At 42.0% G+C, this 22,244-nt stretch overlaps 1 protein-coding gene across 1 annotated transcript in view; it reads right to left on the reverse strand.

The window, feature by feature from the left end:
• Positions 1-22,244, reverse strand: part of TOP1 (DNA topoisomerase I) — an 82,233-nt gene that overhangs the window by 38,069 nt on the left and 21,920 nt on the right. The window contains 1 exon segment of the mRNA XM_081196828.1: positions 4,454-4,556. Within this exon segment, the coding sequence (XP_081052954.1) occupies positions 4,454-4,556 (103 nt within the window).

Genomic DNA, 22,244 nt, shown 5'->3' on the forward strand with positions numbered 1-22,244 from the left:
AGGGCAAGTTAGCGTACAAAATGTTACTTTGGCCATTTCCAAGAAGAGAACACTGCAGCTGCATTCATTGCTTAATTCTCAACCTGGCCAACAGGCACAGACTACCATTTCGGAAAGCTTACCTTCTCTAGTAGGCAAAGCAACTGGCCCTAGTGCAGGCTTCCTCAAACTCGGCCCTCCAGATGTTTTTGGCCTACAACTCCCATGATCCCTAGCTAGCAGGACCAGTAGTCAGGGATAATGGGAATTGTAGTCTCAAAACATCTGGAGGGCAGAGGTTGAGGAAGCCTGCCCTAGTGTAACACAGTTATCTTCCCAGATGTTGGACAGCAGTGTGTTGCAGCTACTTTTACTCCTCAGCCTGGGGCAGGATGATAATGAATGGTTAGTTGTTTCCTGACAGCCTCTCCTTCAGCTAGATCATAGTAAAGGACACTCTGTTCCCTTCAAACATCAGCTCACAGCTTGCCACCGAAGCTGCATTACGTAGCTTCCCCTCTGAATCATGAAGGATGGATCAAGTCTATGCACAAATCAGGTTTAGAGACTGTTGCACGAATCAGTCTTCACTCATAGCTGAGCTGGGATCACAACTTTTATTATTTTATATTTATATCCCACCTTTCCTCCAAGTTGTTCAAGGCAGCATACCTGGTCTCCCCTCCTTCATTTTATCCTTGAAACAACTCTATAAAGGCCTTAAAAGCCTAATGTCTAATGACCTGGTTTTTAAGTGTTGCCTACAGAATTCTTATTCCGACAGAGTGCATAAGACAACATGCAACTGGCGTAAAGACTGAAAATTGGTGGTGGTTCTTTTTGCAGGGGAGGCACTACTCCACTCTGTGGTCCACCAAACTGGAGGACTCAGATTCAGCACAGGAATCTGAAAGGTTGTTTCGGCCAATTACGTGTGGAGAAGCATGGTAGAGCTAGAAAACGATATTTTTGCTCCGATGAAGTGTTTTACTCAGTGTTTGCATGTTTCTGCTCCATGTTCCTTGTTTTCATAAAAGCTTTTGATTTGATTCACAGGAAGCAAAGTATTTTGATGATTTATTCTGAGATGTACTTAAAAAAAAACCTCTGCAAAAAGCACTTTACTTTATTAGTAGATTGATGCACAGCTATTCCTTCAGGAAGTGTTTCCTTCAAGTAGGCATCACTGTACTCTCTGGAAATTGCTCACAACATTAATGGCATTGCTAGAGTTAAGACGTAGCTTTTTGTTCGGAGATGAACAAAAAAAACACACAAAAAAACTGCACTGAATATGACATAGCAAGCCACCCTGAGCCTAATCCTTGTGGCACTTATGTATTGTACTGACTCAAATAAATACATTTATTTCTCATTTATTATCTTGAACCAGCACAGGACTTTCAGCAAGCTATATAAAGAACCATATAGACTGCTATAAACAAAAACTGATTATAATAGTTACAGGCACCGCCTTCACAAAGCAGAGTAAGCAGCCCTCTCACAGGAGGGGGTTGTTCCCGGCTTCATACATTTCTGTGTTCATGCGTGGACTCCCAGAACTGAAATCTCGAGTAAGATGTGAGTTACCTGAATATTATGTCCTGCAACTTTATACTCTCTACTAAGAAGCCCCACATTTTTGCTACATTTCCTTTGTACACCAGCCTGCTTTCCAAGTTGCCTTTGGGCTGAAAGATATTGGATGTTGGATCCAATATGTTGGATTTAAAAGCATGAAGATTAATCCAGAAACAATAATAAATTCAAGTAAACTTGAATGTTGGCTGGGCTCCTTTGGGAGGAAGGCTGCAGTATAATTGTAATAAATAAATTTTGCTCCCTTAATGGAATAACTTTATAAGTATGAAAACAGCTCTAGTACCAAGGCAACCCCCACCCCACCAAAACTTCAATATGGCTAGCCCAAACACTCTGGTTTGCCCCTGATCATCTCTTACACGTCACCTTATGCAGGCCTAAACCATTCTACAGGAATTAGGCCTGCCCCTTTGGCCAGTTTTCCCACTTCCTGGCTCATATTAAGTGTAATTCAGCAACCTGCCTCCCTAACATGGGTGTATGCTACAGAGTTCTATGTAAGCAGAGACACTGCTTGAGCACTGGAAGATTTGCTGCCGAGCCAAGTTTGAGGTTTTAATATTAGTATATAAAGTCTTTTATTTATACAGGTTCTAGTAATTCAACTCCTGACATAGAGTTCTGGTCTCTCTCTCTCTCTCCCTCTCTCCCTAGGGTAGGACTGAGCACAGGTATATTTATGAGATGAAACATGGGAGGCATGTGATTTCAAAACACAAAAGGAGTAAGAATGGAAAAAGTGACAGAATTTCTTCACTGATTTACCATAGTCATGTTATACAAAGTGAGGAATGTGCACCTCCCCTACTTGCCCTCTCAGCATGCCTGTACCACCTCCTCAGACATCACCAGACATCTTCTAAATATGAAACATGAATCCAACCCTAAAGCACATGGGCCAAGATTGCAAGAGCAATATCCTAGAAAAAAATCTGAATTAAATGCATGATCCAAGTTATGTAGTCAGTTCACGTTGAGCCCCCATATAGGCGATCTGCGGCATAAGAGGCAGGATACACTCATATGCTTGATCCCCTCGACACACAGGGGAGTCATCTCAGTATACACTTCCTGATCTGGCACATGAAGTGCTTCAAATTGCAAATATTATGTTCTCAATGAATCTATTATAATTGAATCGTGCACATCACACAGTGCATGCTTGGATGGGACAAGGCAATTTATTGTGTCTACTCAGAAGTATGTACTACTGAATTGAATCAGGTAAAGGGGCACAGCGTGCCTTCTAGAAAGAGCCAAAGTATTGTATTAGTCAGTGCAGGAAATCATCATGAATAGGTGGCCAGATAATGAATATAAGGTGATTGGTATATAAATATGTTCATTTAAAATGCCTCTAAGTTTTAGGGAACCATAAAATATGAATACAATTACTAAGCAATCATACTTGAAAAGCTCTACATACCATAATAAATTTGTCTGCATATAAATTCTAACCAAGAGCTCCTCACTTGGGCAGAACTGTCACACAAGATTCATTGAATGGACACAAGTAAACATGTGCATGATGAATAAGGTGCTACAGGTGCTACAGCCTGTGGCACTGTCTACCCTTTATCCACTGTGTTCTCACCAATAATAATAATAATAATAATAATAATAATAATAATAATTTATTTACACCCCACCCATTTGGCTGAGTTTTTTTGCTCACCTTCTAAGATATATATCTTATCTTTTGGAAGCCTGCAATGTGATTGAGATTATAAACAACAAACACATCAGAATAATGAGCCAAAAGCCAAGCAGGTTTTGCATTATACCATGCAAAAAGTCCCTTTCTAAAAGGCTGTAAACACTACAATGTGGGTGGAGGAGAGAAGAGAGTTTCACAACAATTTAGCAACATTTGGAAGCAAAAGGTGAAATACCACCCCCATTCCCTGCAAAGTGTGTTAATTGGCATTGCTGGGATTTAAGCAACCAGTAAAGTGTGCAACAGCTTAGCTAAGACATTTACAGCCTCTGCCTCCAACGTCTATGAATGTTGTAAGTTTTGGAGTTATGTTGGCTATCTATCACAAATTGGAAAATGAAATGGTTTATTAAAATGTATTCAAGTTTAGAAAAAAGCACAAAAGGGATCAAGGTGTTAAATTTGTTAAAAGGTTAAATTTGTGTAACTGTTTAGGTACAAAATAAGGCTATGTGAATGAAGGGGGGCAGTCATATATACCATAGAATGGCAGCCCATAATTTGATATCTGGAAGCTATTTACAGGTTTTAACCTCAGTAACATTAACTTACATGTAACTTGGTTAACCCCCAAACAGTAAAAAAATAGCTGTCTTAAATTTACCATTTCAAGTGTCACTTTATGACTCAGGAAGATTATTAAAACAAGAGTTCCAATGAGAATGGCCACCAATTTATGTGGAGACCTTTGAAGTAGGGAAAGGAAGCCAGTACCAAAGCACAGCTATGCCTATCAAGAGCAAGCACTATTGGTTTTAATTTGTGGTGAACTAGCCTGCATCTCCTGCAAAGTTAAAGAGTATGTGAACAAAAGTCACTAAAGCAGGCTTCTTGCCTTGCACAACACTTAGGCCAGCCAATGTACTTATTGGCATAGTAGACACAATACTATCTGACCAACAACAGCCTGACTGGGCTAGCCAATCTCTGAGATTGCATCATGTACACATCTCCCCCAACTATGGCTGGAAACAGCTGAGAAGTATGCCAATAGCCCAATCAGATGGGATCACATGAAGCAAGTTCAATGCATGCCACCTCCCCACTAGCCAGCTGACAAGCACTCAGACTGTAATCTTGCAACCGGTACATGTTTCCAGGCCTAGTTTTGCACGTCAGGACAACAAACCTGCTGACAACAGCCAGCAATCTCACCTGTTACTGTGCTTGGATTTCTCTCGATCTTTCTCTTTGTCCTTCTTGTGCTCTTTGTGTCTGTGTTCCCGGTCTTTGTGTTTATCTTTATGTTTGTGAGAATCTGAAAGCAAGTGAACAGAAAAACGAATTAGGAAATCGCTGAGAAGCTATGACAATTTCTAGTAAAGCAGCTTTGTATTGGCTGCCACAAATATGCAACCTAAACACCCCAGTTGCAGTGATGTACATCACTTCACTATATGTATGAAATTGGCATCAATTATCAAGCAAACCCATGTGCATCCTCTACTGCTGGGGTCCTCAACTTTGGGGGGGGGGCAATGGGCCTTGGCAAGTGCCAAGAGATGGGTTTTTTAAATAGTTTTTAATGCTGTAACCTGGGACTTTTGGGTGAAGGGAAGCAAATGAAATGAAATAAATAAATAGTCTGAGGACCTCACCCTACATGACTGTTTCTCTCTGCTTCTCTCTGAAAATAAGCCCAAATCTATTGTTATTATGTTCCCTGACATTTTACAGATGGGCAATTCTCCTCTCCTGGGATAGACAAGTTAGTATTTCTGGTGCATGGAAAGTGACAAAAAAAGTACAGAGGGAAAAGGTTTAAATGAAGTGTGCAGGTTCATCCATATACCAACCTGTGGAAAAAACTAGCAAAGGATCACCACAGTACAGTGGACGCTTGGGTTCCGAAAGTGATCCGTGCAATAGGCACGTTCGCAACCCACAGTGCCGTGTCTGCGCCTGTTCCGGTACTTCCAGGTTTGGCATGGTGCACAACCCAAAAACACGCAACCTGAAGTGTCTGTAACCCAAGGTTGGCCTGTACTCAGGACTTCCCTACTCAAATAGATAAACCATATTGCCCCCAAGCATAAAACCTTGCAAATATTAAAGGTGTTTTGGTGTCCTGTTCTCTTCCACATGACATTTAAAATAATTGGTCCTCCTTCCCTCCCAGACATACAAACAAACAAACAAACAAACACACAGCACCACACAACAGATTATGTATTCTCTGCTTACTGTATAAGGAAAGTATTGTCTTTTTCTAGCCCACACAGATATACATGCAGCTAAAACAATTAATTTTTAATTTGGGGGAAAGACAAAATTTAGAGGGGTCTTTGGGCTGCAAATCAAATCAAATCAAATCAAATCTTGGGTGTTCATATGTAACCTATGTGCTACAGGTTACCATCTTCTTATAGAAAAAGCAGAAAGGGCCACTAGTAAAACTGGCACAGAAGGAAAAATGTCTAGACTGGAAACACTCCTAACTGGAAGTTAGCCCCTGAATCTAACCAATTATTTGATCAACTGCCTTTTACACATTGGATACTCAATTTCAAGGTAACAAACAGTTCAGTGGAGATTTTGATTGGAACATTTTATTCAAATTACCTAGAAATTCTACTCATTAAGCAACTTTCTAAATGCAAGCAGTTTTATTTCTCCTAATACATGTTTCCTCCATAGCTGTTTGGAAAGCATCTCAATTTACTGGATCAACAAGTGATTCAGTGACTATTGCCTAATGCCACTGAGGACCCGCTAAAGGGAAGGTCCTCAAAATATTCCCATCTAGACCTGGTTCACGTTATAGGCAAGCCAAGTTCTGTTTGCTTACAAAGCATGCCTAGATAAGTTTCCTTAACAATTTGGTTGGTAATTCCACCCTAAATGTCATAGAGTTATAATGTACAAGCAGTAGGAAAACAAAACAAATTTTGGAGAAACAAGTCATGGTTTGATGGACTGTGGGGAAACCTGTTGTTTAACAAACCATGGCTGAGCATTATGTGCATACAGGGTTTTTCTTAAAACCAGCAGCCATGATATTCAGAGGTGAAGTATGGGAATAGAGGACTTTGCATATTGTACAGTTGTTCCTTCTGTTTTTCTAGTGTTGTTCTTTTCAGCTTCACCCTACTTTGTCCCAGTTCTAATCTCACAACAAAAAGCAGTAAACAAAAATGAAATGTTTGTGACATTTGACTAGGCTTAAGCTAAGGTCTGATAGTTACTGGACAAACTAAAATTGTTAATTTTGCATCAAGAGAAGACTAAATGCTTTCTTCACAGATGGAATATAACACAAAGTAGATAACCTTTCTTGGCCTTAAGGCTACATTTAAACTTGGCTAACACATCAAGTGCTACATACCAGAGGCGGGTGAAAGTGGGTTTGGCCACTGTGAGAGCCTTGTGACTATGCATGATTTCAAAGCTGCAATTGTAATAGAGTAGCCTTTCAAACCACCATAATTCTACAGGCAAAAACAGACAAACTACTTTGGCTTAATAGACATCAGATTATCTTGGTTCACCGTAGCACAAAGTTATAGAAACAGGTTCCATCAGGAAAGAAAACTAGATTATAACAGTTACTAAAGATCTTTAAAGCAACTTGCTTCATTGAAAGCGATTATCTGGGAGCCTAACTGTAGAGCCAGCAATAAACTGTGTTTAATGGAAGTCTTGTAAACAAATTATTAGAGTAATCTCTTTAGACAGTTGTCTACATAAGCATAATGGAAAGTACAAGACCAATAAACAGCAAGGAGGAAGCGAATAGGAAAAGAATGTGAAAAAGAGAAAGGCTTGTGAAATTCTGAGATGTTTGGATTACAACTTGATGTGAAATACTTGACAGGAAATATAGTATATACAGTAAAGCTTACAACCAACTTTTTGTATTATGGGGTCAGTAGGCGCACACTCTTTATCCACATCATATAGGGCTGAAAGTGTATTCTGCCATACAAACCGAGGCCCTCACAACTGATCAGACTCCATAATAGAGTGTTGACATCATCTAGTAGTAATTTTGAGTTAGGCTAGACTGCTTGTACTACACTGCATACAAATATGTACATTTACATGTTATATACACACAGAGGGGAATCACTCACTTAAAAGTGGAATGACTCACCTTGAAATCAATTTCCGCCTTTCATTTATTGTAGAAATCATTGCCATTTTTACCATACCTAGATTAAATTTGATACAACCACTTGAAGCAATAAGAGTACAGGTGGGGGTTAAATTCTGCTCCCTTTTATAATATCAAATACAATGTAAAATGTGGAGACAATGACCACCACCCCTCACAGGTCTCAGTGAATCCTGTTATCCCTGAACAAAAAGTAAAATGTTTCCTTCTCTTGACCTATATTCCAAAGTGCAATAGAAACAGGTAAGACACCCTGGAAACCTTTATTTCAACATTTTAAAATAAAGAAAAATGAAGCACATAGAGATGCACAAATATGCAATTTATGCATTCTGTACAGATAGCACAATCAAATGATTGTATAATAAATGGGGAAATGGAAAGTAAAAGAAAGTTAAGCAAGCTGAAAATTATTGTAAAGACTCGGGTGGGCAGGAGGGGGGGCATATGAAGCAAATGCTACCAGTGAACACTTTTCAGAAAACCTTTTTGCAATTCCAAGCAAAGACCCCAAGCACTTCCTTCTTCCAGCTCTTTCTTATAATTGTTTTACTGGCCCAATGCCCTATTAGGTATTAGAAACACTCATAGAATATTTTGAGAGTATTCTGGCACCTGTCATTAGAAAGTCTACGAAGGGAAACCATTTATGCTTATTTACAAAGATAAAAATCACTCTTGAGATCTAGAGACTTTGAACTCAGATTGGATTCCAAGGTATTTTGTAAAATGGGGAGAGGGATTAATGGAATTATGTGAACAAAATTGGACTGAAGCTATGGGTTTGTAGGCAGCAACATTGCCCTCAAAGAGTTTATTTCATTTTATTGTAGTTTAATGTAGAAAATAAGCTGAGCACCTATTCCCACAGAATTACACACTACACTGTACTTCACCACCTTGCAATTTCATAATTATCTCTCCAGAACAAAGAGTCAATTTTATTAGTGTATTCTGGAAGCATTTGACCTTCTGTAATTTCACTTCATTGTTTCAAGGTTCCAAACTCCTGGCCGCCAGCACTATCTGGGGACACACTTTATTTCCTCTAAATGTTAGCCACACATTTGCAAGAGTTTTAATCTGAAATATAAAGGCAGGAATTGCTGCTATTATGGTAGTTGTCATATGCATGATCTCCATGTTAAAGCTACTGAATCACCTCTCAAGGCAATCTGTAATACAACTGTTCTTTTAGTAATCTTTGACACCCCTCCCCAGACAGAAACTAGTGGCTTGGGAATCCCATCAATGGAATATCCAAGGGCTGCAGTATCCAAAGCCACAAAAGTGCCATTTCCTAATCCTTGTAAGCATTCAAATGTTAGTAATTGTAATAAGTGTGAAGATTTTTCCACACAGGCACAGTTCAGATGCCAACAGGCCTGGTGCCTGAATTCCAACAGATTGACCTCACCCCAAAGGTGCACTCCTCCATTGTCTCCCAAGACAGATGGCAACAATGAAGTTTAGATGCCACACTGGTTGCAAAACCATAGCTGAATGATCACTAGTGGATCAAAGGCTCACACACTTACCCCCTCCCTTGAAGCTCTGCCCATGCAAAGTTCATCATCCTTTCTTGTATTAATTATGCTTTAGAGCTACACTTGAACTGGCATAAATATAAGTTACCATAGCCTTTAAACCAGAGACTGAAAGCACTCTCGGAAACTTTAAACAAATCTCTGGTTTAAAGGATAACTATGGTTACACCAGTTCAGAAATAACTCTAAACACAAAGGAGAGGACTAAGGAATTAATACGGAGAGAATTAGGGAAGGAGTGAAGAGAATGGGACTGTAGGGTTCTTATTAGTTCTGCCTTTACTACTGAATATTTCCTAGATCCCACAGCCACCACTGTCACTACTCTGCCATATTACTGACTCAGAGGAGGTCATTCACTCCAAGGAATACTGGTTATGGGAGCAATCAAAAGGAACGGGTAAAAGTAAAAGTACATTACTTTTCCCAATTATCACCTGCATGTTCTCATGTATAACATGACAAAGGACAACAATGGTAGTGCTGAACAATTTAAAACAGACAAGGATGGCTTTGGGAATGTGTCAAATTGTATTAACAACCTGCATGCTCCCATGATCTGTCACCCCCCACTCTGCAAAAAAACCCATACACCCAGAAACATGCAATCAGAAAATTCAGGGAAGAAGATATATGCTAAATATGTTCCATCAAGCCCTTCATATGAAGATCAATGATTTTATCAAAGCATTTTAAAAATAATAATAACAGGGGGCTTAGATAGGAATTCTGAATTAAAATCTGCTGTAGACTAAATTACTCAGTTCAGATGATCTTTCTAAACAATTGAGAATGTGCCAGAGACTCTTTTATTCCCCCTTCTATTCTTACACCTTTATTTTCTGTTCAGTGTTCAGAATAGTTTGCTGCAACAACTTGGCAACCCTAATCACTTTCTTAAACAGAATCAGAAAAAAACTAATTCTAATTCATGTTTGTTTGGTTTTTTTTGCAGGAGATGAGGAGAAGTACTAATCATAGTTTGCTAATTTGGACACCATGACAAACTAGATGTAGTGCGAGACTAACCTTATAAGTCTATAAAAGCAACTAGCCTAAGAGGCTGGTAGCAGGTGTTTCCATGATAGATTCCCCTCCTCCACAGTCAGGATGGAAAACAGGCTACAAGCTAAGCATTTGGTTTTTTACTCACCTACCATGCTCCTAATTTATTCTCTCTCAAACTTACTTGACTGCCTATAAAGTGCAAATAACAGCAACTAGCTCAAGATGAGGCACTGCAATTAATTTGAAATCATCACATCAATGTTCTCTTTAGAAAGTATTCAAAGTGCAATTTGAACATAAAATAAAAGCAAATTCCCAGAGGTATTGTGGCTTAGGAAATGTAAGATTGCAGTGACGTTTGTAAACCCAACATGGATAAGACTGTAACGTAGAAAAATGGGAAGAGCTATCAAGGACGACACTGAAGAAGTCTTGACCTTTGTTGAAAGACTTGTACAGAGAGAACAGTAGCCAAACCCAACTGGATGTATTTTTAAACAAATTTTGCTGGATTCCAAAAAAATATTAAAAATATAGTGTTACATATAAGTACATTTAAGAAACTGCATGGAAATCAATGGGATTGCCCTCATTTACTTGTGAGGCTAAGGAAGGTGCATATGGGTTTGCCAGTCTCCCTCCCTCGTGCCTTAAGAGGATGTGGTGGAAGAGGTCAGTTCTATATTGATTTTTCCCATTATCTTGTAGCACTGCCATGGATTTCTCACAACGTAGAAAAGACAACCCTTTGGCAGAGAAGCACTAAAGCATACAGCAAGAGATGTTCTGCACCCAACTTATTGTACTTCTCATAGAATACCAAAGTTCTATGCTATAGGCTAGAAATATTTTTAAGCTAGTTCCTGCAACCTGCCACTGCAATACTATACAAAAGCTCTGTAATCTATCCTCCAAGTTCTCATAGCTTACATAAACTACAACTGTGTAATGCACAGTTTGAATTGCAAGACTTTCGACATGGCTCTTTTATTTAAAAAAAAATTCCAGTAATTTCACTGATAAAAGTAGGCAAGATTATTTACACACATATTACAACCATCACTGAATGGTAGAAGAGTCCCTGGAGCAAGCCTACACATATTTCACATACTTTTCCCATGCCTTGAATCCTGTCAGGAGAAAAGGTGGGGTATAAATAAATAAATAATAATAATACTTCAGCTAAATGAAGGTATTTGACAACTGTCATACAAAACAATGGTGCCAGTACTGAACTTGGCAAATGCTTTCATTCCCTGGTAGTGCAGCACAAATTGCTTTCTGAGGCACTGCTACTGCTGCAGATTACTGGCAAGCATCTTCTTAATGTACTCAAGAGCTGCCTGGCAACTTGTGTTTCTCCACAGAGGTCTTGTTGTGGGCTTCTTCTCCCCAATCAGGAATTCCAATGAGACCAATATGATATTGCAAAACCTACTGAATACAGAGCAACACCCAATTTTAATGGGACCCAAAGCTCAGGTGTCATTAATACTTGCTAATAATTCTCCCAGAGAGGACTGTATGTTGGAACTGGCTTTATTGAACACAGATTTAAGAGTGCTTTGAGCACTTAGAAAGAGTGCTATATAAATACTACATTCTTATTGTCTATAATCACCCTTCAACCTTCTAATCTTGAAGGCCTCAGCAGGTAAGTAAATAAAATAATAATAATAATAATAATAATAATAATAATAATAATAATAATAATAATAATAATAATTTATTATTTATACCCCACCCATATATCTGGATGTTAAGGAGGAGGAAGTACCACAGACCTTTCCTCTGAAGAAAGACGTTTGTAGGCTGGAAGTACACTTGGAGACCAACTTATCACTGGAGTCTTAAGTGGCTTCTGTAGCTAGGAGTGTTTATGCCCAGCTCAAGCTCTGTCACCAGCTGTAATTGTTCCTAGATTGGAATAGCCTTACCTGAGTTGTCCATGCTCCTGTATAGACTAATGTAAAACACTATTATGTGGGGCTGCCCTTGAAGACAGTACCAAGTACCGAAAAGAACAACCCCCCCAATATCAACCATCTCAGATCTTATAATGGGCAAGTGAGGCCCTGTTGGTGCCACCATCACTGGATCAGAAGCCCATCTAGTTCAACATCCTGTTCTCACACTGGCTAACCAGATGCCTTTAAGAAGCCTACAAGCAAGACGAAGTGCAACAACCCTCCTTCTGCTTATGATTCCCAGTAACTGTATGCAGAGGCTTACTGTCTCTTATAGGGAAAGTAGCCATTTAAGAAAATGTCATTAAAGACCAGCTACAATTGAATTATTTTTAATAAGCACTGCTGCACCCTAGTGGAGCAGTTGGTTATCGTCAACAGAGATTTATGTGTGGGGAGGGGACAGATGGACTCTACACTAGTGAATGTATGAAGCCTGTCCCATTTAATTTTAGTGAAGAAGAAGAGTTTGGATTTGATATCCCGCCTTTCACTCCCCTTCAGGAGTCCCAAAGCGGCTAACATTCTCCTTTCCCTTCCTCCCCTGCTGTGAAAGCAACAGCCCTATTTTCTGGCTTACAGAAAGGGAGGAGGTAAATATTCTGAGGTCTAGAATACTTTTTGATTAGAAAACAGGAACCCAGATAACTTGGAGAAATAGATTCAATTTCCGAGGCTACTAACATCTTAAGCAGGTGCTGCCCAGCATTACAGTGCAATTATTTAGCAATCTAAGAAAAGCAATTTAATCATGTCAGTTGCATCACTGCCTGAATCAGCTATACCCTGGGAAGAAAGAGGCAGAGGAAGTAAAATAATGATTTTCACTAAAGTAGACCTCACTTCACACTAGAATCTATATTGCATCTTAAGTGTAAATAAAGGGCAAGCAGATGTTCAAACATCAAACAGAAATTTATGTCAGAAAGGATCATTCCAATATCACAAATCTCAAGGAAGATATTGCATTACAGTTATGGTTTGTACTTTTTAACCCTCAGAAAACCTGAGGGAGTTCAAACTTGAAACTCCAAATAGAGTTCAAAACATGCACACCAGCTTTCATCCAGATAACTGTCTTCAAGACAGACTCAAAACAGGTGTAGAGACCAAGGTAGTATCCAAACTTCAAATGCAGAAACAAACTAGAACACTCCTGTTATGGGACAGCTATATAAATTAAGTAGGTAAATAAATATGGTGAAAGCAAAATGTCACTTTAGAGAAGAATCTAAATATTGCCCTTGAAGCTTAAATTTGTTTTACTCTGAATTGTTTTATTTGATGTTTTAATGTGTTGTAAATCGCTTTGATTTTTCTTTAACATATAAAGTGGTACAGCAGTGAAATTAATAACAATAACGTTTAGATTTCCAGTCCAAATGGACTGCTGAGCAATTAAAGCCCTAAATGGCCTCAGTCCTGTATACCTGAAGGAGTGTCTCCACCCCCATTGTTCAGCCACTGAGGTCCAGCACTGAGGGCCTTCTGGCAGTTCCCTCATTGCGAGAAGTGAAGTTACAGGGAACCAGACAGAGGGGCTTCTCAGTAGTGGCACCCACCCTGTGGAATGCCCTCCCATCAGATGTCAAGGAAATAAACAGCTATCCTATTTTTAAAAGACATCCAAAGGCAGCCTGTTTAGGGAAGTTTTTAATATTTAATGCTGTATTGTTTTTAACACTTGATTGGGAGCCGCCTAGAGTGGCTGGGGAAACCCAACCAGATGGGCGGGATAATTAATAATAACAATAATAACAATAATAATAATAATAATAATAATAATAATAAATTTTATTTATATCCCGCCCTCCCCAGCCGAAGCCGGGCTCAGGGCGGCTAACAACAATAAAACAGTACAAAAGTACAACATAAACAACATTCTAAAATCATTCATTATAAAAATTAATTAATTCAAGCCACTGGCAACCATTGGGCCAGAGCTCTGCGAAGATTGTCGAGGGAGGGAGTCAGGCTGTGCCCTGGCCAAAGGCCTGGTGGAACAGCTCTGTCTTGCAGGCCCTGCGGAAAGATGTCAAGTCCCGCAAGGCCCTGGTCTCTTGTGACAGAGCGTTCCACCAGATCGGAGCCACAGCCGAAAAAGCCCTGGCTCTAGTTGAGGCCAGCCTAACCTCTCTGAGGCCTGGGACCTTCAAGATGTTTTTATTTGAAGACCGTAGGTTTCTCTGTGGGGCATACCAGGAGAGGCGGTCCCGTAGGTACGAGGGTCCTAGGCCATATAGGGCTTTAAAGGTTAAAACCAGCACCTTAAACCTGATCCTGTACTCCACCGGGAGCCAGTGCAGCTGGTATAGCACCGGGTGAATGTGATCTCGCAGCGAAGACCTCGTAAGGAGTCTCGCTGCAGCATTCTGCACCCGCTGGAGTTTCTGGGTCAGTCTCAAGGGCAGCCCCACGTAGAGCGAGTTACAATAATCCAGTCTGGAGGTGACCGTCGCGTGGATCACAGTGGCTAGGTCAGGGCAAGAGAGGTAAGGAGCCAACTGCTTAGCTTGGCGGAGATGGAAAAATGCCGCCTTTGTTATAGCTGCAATCTGCGCCTCCATGGAAAGGGAGGTGTCGAAGATTACACCCAAACTCTTAACGGACGGTGCTGGCACTAATTGCGCCCCCGCAAGAGATGGGAGTTGCCCCCCCAATCCCATATCGCCCCGTCCCAGCCACAGGACCTCTGTCTTCGAAGGATTTAGCTTCAACCGGCTCCCACGTAACCATCCAGCCACAGCTTCCAAACATCTGGTCAGTGTGTCTGGGGCCGAGTCAGGATGGCCATCCATCAACAGATAGAGTTGGGTGTCATCGGCATACTGATGACAACCCAGCCCAAAACTCCGAACAAGCTGGGCGAGGGGGCGCATAAAGATGTTGAAAAGCATCGGGGAGAGTATCGCACCCTGAGGTACTCCACACACCAAGGAGTGGCGCGATGACAATTCCCCCCCAAGCGCCACCCTCTGTCCCCGACCAGAGAGAAACGAGCGCAGCCATTGAAGGACTGTGCCCTGGATCCCCACGTCGGCAAGGCGGTGGTCCAGAAGTTCGTGATCGACCATGTCGAAAGCTGCTGATAGATCTAGAAGAATCAGCAGCCCCGACCCGCCTCGATCCAGCTGTCTACGCAGGTCATCTGTTAGGGCGACCAGAGCCGTCTCGGTCCCATGACCAGCGCGGAAGCCGGACTGGAATGGATCCAGAGCCGATGTTTCATCCAGAAACCCACCAAGCTGTTCAGCAACCGCTCTCTCAATCACCTTACCCAGGAACGGAAGATTCGAAACTGGGCGGTAATTGGATAGATCTAAAGGATCTAATGATGTTTTCTTTAAGAGCGGGCGCACCACTGCCTCCTTCAGTTCCCCTGGGAATGTCCCCGTGCCAAGGGACAAATTGATGATATCCCCCAGGAGGGCCCGCACCTCGTCTGGACACGCTCTAATCAGCCAAGACGGGCACGGGTCGAGAGGACAGGTGGTGGGCTTTCCAGCTCGGAGGAGTCTGTCCACATCGGCTGGGGATATCTGGTCGAAGTGGTCCAATACTGGACCCGAGGACAGTCGAGGGGCCTCCAGTTCCTTTATTGTATCCAAATTGGCAGGGAGGTCATGGCGGAGCGACAAGACCTTCTCCGCAAAAAAGCTCGCAAATGCCTCACAGCCGTGTGTCAATTTGTTATTTAAATTTGGCTGTCCCTCAAGGGACGTTAAAGATCTGATTATACTAAATAATTGCGCTGGGCGAGAGCTAGCGGATGCAATGGAGGCCGAGAAGTATGACTTCTTAGCAGCCTTCACCGCCATCTCGTAGGTTTTCATAAAAGCCCTATAAGATGTTCTTGAGGCTCCGTCACGGGCACCCCGCCATACTCGCTCTAGCCGTCTGAGGTCCCGCTTCATTTTCCGGAGCTCCTCGGTAAACCAGGGAGCCCGGTTTCTGCGGGGTCGCAGAGGGCGCTTAGGTGCGATCTCATCGATGGCTGCCAGGAGCTGGGCATTCCAGTCCTCAACAAGCTCTGTCAATGAGTCGCCAGGGGGAGCAAGGTCCCGCAAGGCTTGGCGGAATCTCTCAGGGTCCATCAGCCTCTGCGGGCGAGCCCAAATTGGCTCGCCACCTAAGCAGGGTGGGGGTGGAAAGTCAATCCTGGCTTTCAGAGCGTAGTGATCAGACCATGGCACCTTAATCGAAGGAGACATGATCACATCTATACCGACGCCAAAGATCAAATCCAGCGTGTGGCCTGCTTGATGTGTGGGGCCCGAAACAAACTGGGAGAGCCCTAGTGTCGCCATGGAAGACACCAGGTCCAGAGCCTGTGAGGAGGGAGTGGCATCAGCATGGATGTTGAAGTCCCCCAATACCAATAGGTTAGGGAACTCCAAGGCCCAGCCGGCCACCGCCTCCAATAGGCCTGACAGGGTGGCTGCTGGTGCGCTAGGTGGCCGGTACACCAGCCAGACAGCCAAGCTCACCTCGGAGCCCCACACTAGGCCAACACATTCAATGCCGGGAATCGATGGCGATGGCAGAGCCCTGAAAGGACAATCTTCCCGGATTAATAATGCCACCCCTCCCCCCCGGCCCACAGTCCGCGACTGGTGGAGGACAGAGAAACCCGGGGGCGCCATCTCTCGTAAGGTAACTGTTGCCCCTTCGCGCACCCAGGTCTCCGTCACACAAGCCAGGTCGACCCCCTGCGAGATAAAGAAATCTCGCAGGGTGGCGGTTTTATTGCCTATAGACCTGGCATTGCACAGCACCAGTGACGGAGGTGAGTAATCCTTGCTCACCCTACCCTCGTCCCTCGGGATGGGGCGCAGATTGGAAAGGGTACGAGCGTATCCATATCTCGATCCCCTTCGCCTGTAACATCTGCCCCCACCGCCATACCTCCCTCGCCCCTCCACGGTAGCAATCCCAGGCCTCATAGTGGCCTCCATTGATGGCAATTAATATTATTCTTTCGCAGCCTAGAACAATAAAACCTTAAAAACAATAAAAACAAAAAACAAAAACAACCCAGAAAACAATAAAACAATACAAACAAAACTGCAAAAATTACAAATTCATCAAAATCTAACAAATTCCCCAGCCCACCCAAACATCCATCCCACCCCCATATATAGAATCGAAAGGGAAAAGGAAATATTAAAAAACAAAAACAAAACAAAACATGTTAAAAAGAGCTCTGCACTCCTCCGGGTCCTCCTGGGCAGTAGCAGCATCAATGGCAACAACCATCCTTGTGAGGCCCCACCCTGGGCCAGATAGTAAGTGGCAGGAGCAGTCCTTGTGAGGCCTGTCAGGCCCTCCCTGGGCCAGGTGGTAAGTGGCAAGAAGGAGCAGGGCCCTCAGGCACTCACGCAGGAGAGTCTTCCTGGGCAGCAGAGCAGTCCTTGTGAGGCCCCAGGCCCCGCCCCAAGCCAGATGGTAAGTGGCAAGAGCAGGGCCCTCAGGCACTCACCACAGGGGAGTCTTCCTGGGCAGCAGAGCAGTCCTTGTGAGGCCCCAGGCCCCGCCCCAAGCCAGATGGTAAGTGGCAAGAGCAGGGCCCTCAGGCACTCACCACAGGGGAGTCTTCCTGGGCAGCAGAGCAGTCCCTGTGAGGCCCCAGGCCCCGCCCCAAGCCAGATGGTAAGTGGCAAGAGCAGGGCCCTCAAGCACTCACCACAGGGGAGTCTTCCTGGGCAGCAGAGCAGTCCTTGTGAGGCCGCAGGCCCCGCCCCAGGCCAGATGGTAAGTGGCAAGAAGGAGCAGGGCCCTCAGGCACTCACCACAGGGGAGTCTTCCTGGGCAGCAGAGCAGTCCTTGTGAGGCCCCAGGCCCCGCCCCAAGCCAGATGGTAAGTGGCAAGAGCAGGGCCCTCAGGCACTCACCACAGGGGAGTACCTCACCACAGGGGAGTAACAAAACAATAACAATAATAATAATAATAATAATAATAGTGACTGGTGCTCATTTCAAATAATGGCTTGTGCTGGACTAGTTCTCTACTCACCTGTCAGGCTGAAGAGAACAACCGGCTGTGTAAAATGTGGTTGTGTATGGAAGACTGGAAGAAATTTAAAGACTACTTGCAGAAATACTGTAAAATTAATGAATGTTAAAGGGATGTTGGATTGAAAATAAGCGGTATTGGTAAAAAGATTAACAAGAATATGTAAATACGGATTGACAATGGTTGAAAATATATAGTTATAATAGGTTAAGATATTGAGTAAAGATAAATGATAGAGGGTAAGGATTTGCTGAATTAACCATGTGAACTGGAATACAAAAAAGGGGTGTGTGAGGAGGTCAGGAAACAAGTAAATGAAATATAAGATATGAAAATATTGATTTCTTTTTAACTTTTTTTTACTTTGTCTTTGTATTTTTGTATCTCTTTTTCTTTTATTATTGTTATTTTTTCTTATTTCTTATTTTTAATTCTGTAACCTTTTATTGTCTGTAAAATTTCAATAAATATCATTTTAAAAAAAAGTGGTGGTGTATGTATACACATGCCTAGACTTCTTCCACAAATAGTTCCTGCATTTGCAGTTGCACACTTAGGATTACCAAACATGCCTCTCATTTGTTGCCAATAGGACTCTGAGTCAAACTAACACAAAACAAATTACAATGTATCTGCTTATTACCAAAACCTCAATATGTATGCCTTTTTATTATTGAAGAAAGTTTAGTAACAAAAGGGAATGTCAACATTTTATTTCATTATTATTCCTATTACAGGGCTACATCAGGACCAAATTAGATTTTTTAAAAGTGCACTGATAAAAATAATCCAATGTCAGTTAATCAACTAAGACTGTTACTTTCTTGCATTCTTGCCTGTAAGAAAGCCCCATTCCAAGTAAACATACAGAGGATTGGGCTGTGAATCCTACTCAGATATAAGAATAGCAAAGTCAGTGTCAGAAAGGGCTATATAAAATGAATATATATTCATTTTCATCACTCACTTCTCTCTGTCTCAGTTTCTCTCTCTCTTGAAACCTCATAACTTGATGACTCTCAGTCAAACAAGTGAAGTCCTTTGATTACAGGTGTTAGCAGGTGACATGCAAATACTATTTGTAGAATTTGATGCAAGGTAGGCAGCCTGCACAGGTTGAGCTGTTACTTTAACTGCAGCCATCAAACAATGAATTTTCTTTCATCTGTGAATTGAACTCGTCTATGAGACAACTGAACAGGACAAGGTCACAAATCTGTGCAGGTAACTTGCAACTTACACACATTTAACTCGTACACATTCAGGTTTACACATTTGGCAAAAATTGTTTAAAAAATTAAAAAGGACGCAGAAAGGGGGCATCCAGGGGAAAAACTTAGGCAATCTCACCCACCAATGAATCAACTGTGTTTTGACTATACATGATTTTGGCTTTAGCACTATCCCTGGAAACATCAGGAAGAACTTTCTGACAGTAAGAGCTGTTCAACAGAAGAACAGACTCCCATGTATATGATCTAGTTGATATTCCTGCATTGCAGGCAGTTGGACAAGATTACTCTCAGTGTCCCTTCCAACTCTGCAATTCTATGATTCTATGAAATATAAACCCAGCGTTAAGAGCCATACGCACCTGGTAAAAGCAATATTAGCAGCCAGTGGACCATCTGCATTTTTCCAACAAGCACAAGCTATTTCTTTTCCCCTTGTGCTGATTCCAATCTTCATCCTTCACAGTCAGCTCCTGCTCAAATGCTAACTCCTGTGTCAGATGCACTGGGACTTTGATTCAGGTTCAATACACACACACCAGAATGCATGCAGCCATTCTAACCAAGTTCTCTTGTGATGTTTTGTCTACAAGCTCTTAAATGCCATGGTAAAGAAAGCTAGTAGTAGGAAGTGTTTTGCTGTCAGCAACAGTTTGTAGCAAGGTGGATTGTGATGCTGATCACACCATTTACTAGGAGCAATTTCAACAATCTACTTAAATCCTTTCACAGGCATTAGAAAGTGAAACCTTAATGGGCTTCTTAGCAGTTCTTTCCAGGGCCAAGATCAAGCACAAGACTAGCGCAGCTGAAAGAAAAATGCTCTGACATTAAACAAAGCAATAGTAATTGAGCTTTCTAAATAACACTAATGTGTTAGTCTCAGCTCAGTTCAACAGGCAATCTTTACTGAATGCAAAACAATGCTTTCTTGCTTTCCCCTCCACATTTTAAGAAGTGGCTTTATTTTTTTAAATCTTCCTGGGAAGAGGAATCTTTCCTAATCTTTGAAAACCTTAAAATGGAAAGTTAGCTATGTTGGCCATTAAGAAAAAAAGTAACACATCCATACGAGGACAACACCTTTATTAGATCTAACAAAATTCCACAAAATAGTGCACATACAAGTTTCAAGTTCCCAAACCCCTTTCATGAGGTGATATATGCTTTTACCCATCCTGGGAGGCCAGGGTGCCACCTGAAACCTGCAAAACACCTGAAGGGGCCCCTCCTCCAACATTCTGTCTTAAGGTTTTTAGGAGATGCAAGCACAGATGTCTCAAACAACTTTTTCCCCTCTGCTCCAGCCCCTTGCTCTTCTTTACCCAGAGCAGAAAAGGCAGCCTCTGCAAAGGAGAAAGAGGAGGACAGCAATGCCAATGCAGGGATGCAGCAGGCAGCTTCTGCTGTGGATACTTGGGACTCAAAGGAACCATTAATTATGGAACATATTTTCTTGATCCTACACAGTTTGTCATTAATCTGTTCTGCAAATTTCATGTTGTAACTACACTGATCATTGGGGGGGGGGAGAGAGAGAACCACATTCAATAGATTCATCAGTCAACAAATAAATCTATTGCACCCTATAGAAGCAACTTTACTATACAGAGGAATTTTTAAAGCAAACATTTCAATCTACACTGCATTGCTTCCGAGAGCAGGAAAAGACAACTGAGACCACTTCACAAGCAGTACGCCTCACACTGGTGATGATCCTGTTATCTGCTGGTTTCATGCAGTCTGTCCTTACAAATGGTTGCTGAGTTTTATAAAACACACAGAGGAATACACTGGATATACATAACTCAAAAAGCTTTTTGATTCATTGCTTTCTCCACAGGACACCAGCATTTGCTGGATACCAATAAGGACAGCTTGCTAGAGAATGAACACAGCTTAATAATATTATCAAGTATTTATATAGCACTTCTGAGTGTTCAAAAGCACATAATGTTATCTCAGTAATTGCTTTAAAAAACCTATAAACTACTCAAGTATTACTGTCCCCATACTACAGATGGCAAGGGTGGGAGGATACCAAGGCTGAGAGAGGAATTTGCCTAAGCCCATTTGAGCACCTAAATGCCACAAATGAAGGTAACAAAATTCCAAACATTCTCTTCCAAGGAAAAGCAGCTTCTTCAGAAACATGAGCAAGTGGGTTGAGAAAGGGGTAATAAGCAGGAAGGGAGGGCTCAATCCTTCCCTGTGCCACCCACCCAAGCATTCCAAGCATGTTTATGTGGTAAATGAATGCTTGGAACCAGTGCTTTCATTTTCCACAGAAAATTTCCCATTTTATAAGTTCACTAACCAGGTTCCACTTGTAAATATGTATTAGTCAAACTTGGCCATTTCAAAGTTGTTAGCTTTGTTTACTAAATATAAGTAAATTAAACATGCTAATTAGTTCATTCTCTAGGACATCAGAAAACTTTCCAGTGCAAACTGATACCTTTCCAATTCAAATTACCCTGATTTATACATAAGAATGTTTTTAAAGAAAATTCACATTACTGTCTCAAACTCCCTGGAAGAAGAAGCAACCTGTGAGGAAAGGCTTACATTGGGAAAGTGAGTCAGGGAAAGTGTTGAGCCACTTCTCCATTTCAGACAGCCAACCAGCTGAAGCAGTTTCCCCCCACTTCAACAATAGAGCCAATAGGCCTCTGATACACACATTTGTTTCCACAATATAGTTTGGGCATTGGTGAGTTTATAAGGTGGGCTTCACAGCAAAGTCTATTATTATTACTTTACACTAGCTCTTACCAATACAGATTTGGAAGCAGAGGAGCAGAGTTATTATTCACTCTGCTCTAGTCCTGTGCCACTCTACTCAACTTTTGTGGGGTTGGCTAAATTAGAAACGAAGCCTGCTGGGAGAGTTGGCTCTCGCATGTTCTGTAGATCACAAATAAGTATCGTAAAAACTCAAACCAATTGGCAAGGACCACTGCAATAAATGGAGCAGCAGTTTCTCTAAGCACAGCACTGTTATACCTCCCCCTTCAAGAGGGGCAGACTTTTCAGTTCTCCAGCACTGTGAGTTAAGGCACTTA

Source organism: Podarcis bocagei, assembly GCF_964188305.1.
Source record: "Podarcis bocagei genome assembly, chromosome: 5".
Lineage (NCBI taxonomy): Eukaryota > Metazoa > Chordata > Lepidosauria > Squamata > Lacertidae > Podarcis > Podarcis bocagei.